The 3,296-nt window shown below is 31.6% G+C and overlaps 1 protein-coding gene across 1 annotated transcript; it reads right to left on the bottom strand.

The window, feature by feature from the left end:
- Positions 1–3,296, bottom strand: LOC142619479 (xyloglucan endotransglucosylase/hydrolase protein 2-like). The gene is made up of 4 exons (XM_075792584.1): positions 3,089–3,296; positions 1,637–1,737; positions 1,117–1,310; positions 1–644 (listed from the first exon to the last, which is right to left on the bottom strand). Exons 1-4 carry the CDS (start codon positions 3,261–3,263, stop codon positions 257–259), a joined length of 858 nt encoding a protein of 285 aa, XP_075648699.1. The 5' UTR covers positions 3,264–3,296; the 3' UTR covers positions 1–256.

Genomic DNA, 3,296 nt, shown 5'->3' with positions numbered 1-3,296 from the left:
AATACTATTTTGAATATTAAAAAAAAAATACACATAATATTATTGGGCCTCTAGAACCATTACACATTAATACGTATAAAACCAATATCGCACATATTTTTAACAACTTGTAAATGTAGGAATGTATTCTTAAAGAACAAAGTGAGAAATTGATCCAAGTTTCTCATAATTTTGGTGTCAGGGTCATTAATTGGATCCCCTTAAAGCTCACCCTGTATCTTATTAACTTCGTCATCTTTCATTCTTGTGCTCCTTATCAATTAAAGCACTCTGGTGGTGGTGTAGGGTACCTAGGCCTATCAGAACAATAGTCATAGTTCATGTACTTCTTTCTCACATTCTCATAGTCTCTTTGTTGTCTATGATCCAATTTCCAATACTTTTCCAAATTCCACCAATACTTGGAAGAATAACATTGTTGAATGTCTGATGAGTTTTGAACTGGGCAGCCACCAATGCCAAATCCTTGGAAGTGTGCATTGAATGGTGCATAAGTCCAGTTAATTTTTGTTTGGCCTCCATCAGTTGCCCAACTATCTCCATCCCACAAGCTGGCTTCTATGTGCATTAGTTGTGATGGGTAGTCAACTCCAATGTTTTTGTTGTTCTTAAACACTCTAATTGGGACATTGTCCACATAAAATCTGTAATTATACACAAGGTTGAAAAGCATTAGATTAGGTATGACAAAGAGAAGGAGAGGGAGATTAGGTATGGATCCACAACAAATATGTATATATGTATATTTTTGACAAATTGAGGTGGCAAATTGTGATTAGTGAATAATAAAAAAATTTGTGTGAAAGTTGCATGGTTTTAAAAACTAGACCGGACCAGTTGGTTTGATCGGTTTAATCGGGAATCGAGCACCAGTCAGATCCGGTAAAAACTAAAAACCTTCAAAATCGGTGAAAATCGATAAAAAATCTCCCAAAACAGGTCAAAAATTGGGTTGAACCAAGAACCAGAGGCAACAACAGTTTTTGCCCCAATCTGGTTTTTAAAACCATGGAAAGCTGCATTAATTACAATCTGACACCTCAAATGTTGCAAAAAAAAAAAAAATTTGTGTAATTTATTTGTATTTATACTATTATTGTATTCACTTGTTCTTACACGATTTTATGTTCGTTCCAGAGAATTTTGTAAGTGTGAAAATCTGCTGTGGGGTCAAACCAAAGAAGAATTCTTTGCTCCCTATTTCCAAGACCATTTGCAAAGACATTTGTTTGTAATGTGTATGGCTTCCCTTCCCTATTGCCCAAGAACTCAAAATCCAGCTCATCATGATTATTACCATGTGAACTTAGCTGCATGTATGCATATCACCTTGAATCAGCCTCTTCCATTTTGTGGATATTACGGAAATAAAAATTAATCATATATAGACACATGCACATGAATGTTACATAACAAATAAAAATTTTCTATCCTAATTTTAGTGTTCCACTCCAACATTGTATTGTAATATCTTAAGTGTGTGTGTGTGTGTATATATAAATTTGATAAGGTGAAAAAGAAAAGAAAAAGAGGAACATGTGATATAATGCAATTGATGGAATATAAAATGAAACAGTAAAAGTGAAACATAAAATCTCTATATGTAACAATGAAAAAGAAGGGGTTTGGAATTCACATAGAAAGTAGTAACTACTCCAGCAGAATCTTTGTTTGGTAGCTTCATCCTCAAATGAAAAAACCCAGAAGCATAGCCTAGCTTTGATGTGAAGCCAGCCCCTACAAGATATAAAAGATTATAGCATAAAGAGAATTAAGAGTCACCACTTTTGCATCACTGATGTAAAAACTTTGCAAGTCTCATGAAAATTTTGTTTAGTAAATAAATTTGATTTAATATCAGATAGAATTTTCCTAGAAAGATATATGATTCTGTGTGGAATAGCTAGTTTGTGCTTGATGTGGAAACTTTCATGACGTTGAAAACTCGGCTCATACTTAAAACTTTTCCTTTATAACACGTTTTACTATCTCTATGTTATTATTAGAATTTTCCCGGAAAGATATATGATTCCGTGTGGAATAGCTAGTTTGTGCTTGACGTGGAAACCTTCATGACGTTGAAAACTCAAAACTCGGCTCATACTTAAAACTTTTCCTTTATAACACGTTTTACTATTTCTAATCTCTATGTTATTTGTGATACAATAAAAATTTATTAGTAATATTATTTTTCACTTTCACAATAATTTTAAAACTTTGATGATGAATACGCTGAAAATATAACATATTTTATATTTATACTGTTTAATTATAAAATATAACATGTTTTACATCCATATATGGACTTGGAGAATCCAAAGGAAGGACTACCATTACCATAACCTATTAAAACAAGCGATTTTGTTTTGTAGCTCTATCAACTCTTAATTTTAAGTAATCCATATTGTAATTCAAACCTATAATAATTTGTTTAAATGGTAGGCTCTAAATCTATGGCATCCGGTCCATGATAATTACATTTTATTATTAGATCAACACACCAAATAGTTTTTAGTATAAACGACATTAGAACCAATTTTTTTATTAGATAACAAGAGACTATACGAAACGAGCTAACTAGAACCCACATCTTACTCTTTAAAACCTAATATAGAAAGAAAAACCATTATCAATATCAAAAGTACCCATGGAATTGCATGACTAGGATATAAAGGATCAATCATCCCAAAACCAAAAACTATGAGAGGAGATCTAACTAGGGTAAGATTCTTTATTCGATTTTTTGAAACTTTGAACGTCCCAAAAATGTACATTTTGCAGAGCTTTAGGATTTCCATCTTTAATCTAGTTGACTTAAGTTTATTCATATTGAAAATTTGAATGTTAATGAATAATGATATATAGCATATAAATAAAAAAATAATAGAGAACTACAACATACAAAATATAAGATGGGCAAACTGTAATAAGACTTATTTACAGATTGAATATATAATAATATATTGAGGAATGAAAAAGTAAAAGAAGTATATCTGAAAGAAGTATATCATAAATTGAGGGGGATATATAATCCCTTGATCTTTTAAAATGAAAGGGGGAAATTAAGAAACAAGAGGGAGAGAATAACCAGAAGAAATATCCAGAGAGAGCTGAATATCACGTCCTTGATTTAAAGAAAAAACATGATCAAAACCCCATGTAACATTATAGTTTTCATAAAAACTAATATTGTCACTGCCTTCACTTGCAAGCACCCAACAAAGTAGAAATAACAATAAACAATCAAGTAGTGAAAACCTCATTTTAAGGCCCTGCCTTCACTGCCCTAGCTAGTT

This window comes from Castanea sativa, chromosome 12 (genome assembly GCF_040712315.1).
Source record: "Castanea sativa cultivar Marrone di Chiusa Pesio chromosome 12, ASM4071231v1".
Classification (NCBI taxonomy): Eukaryota; Viridiplantae; Streptophyta; class Magnoliopsida; order Fagales; family Fagaceae; genus Castanea; species Castanea sativa.
The sequence above is the reverse complement of the archived record's forward strand: the minus strand, read 5'-3'. Positions and strand labels throughout refer to the sequence as shown.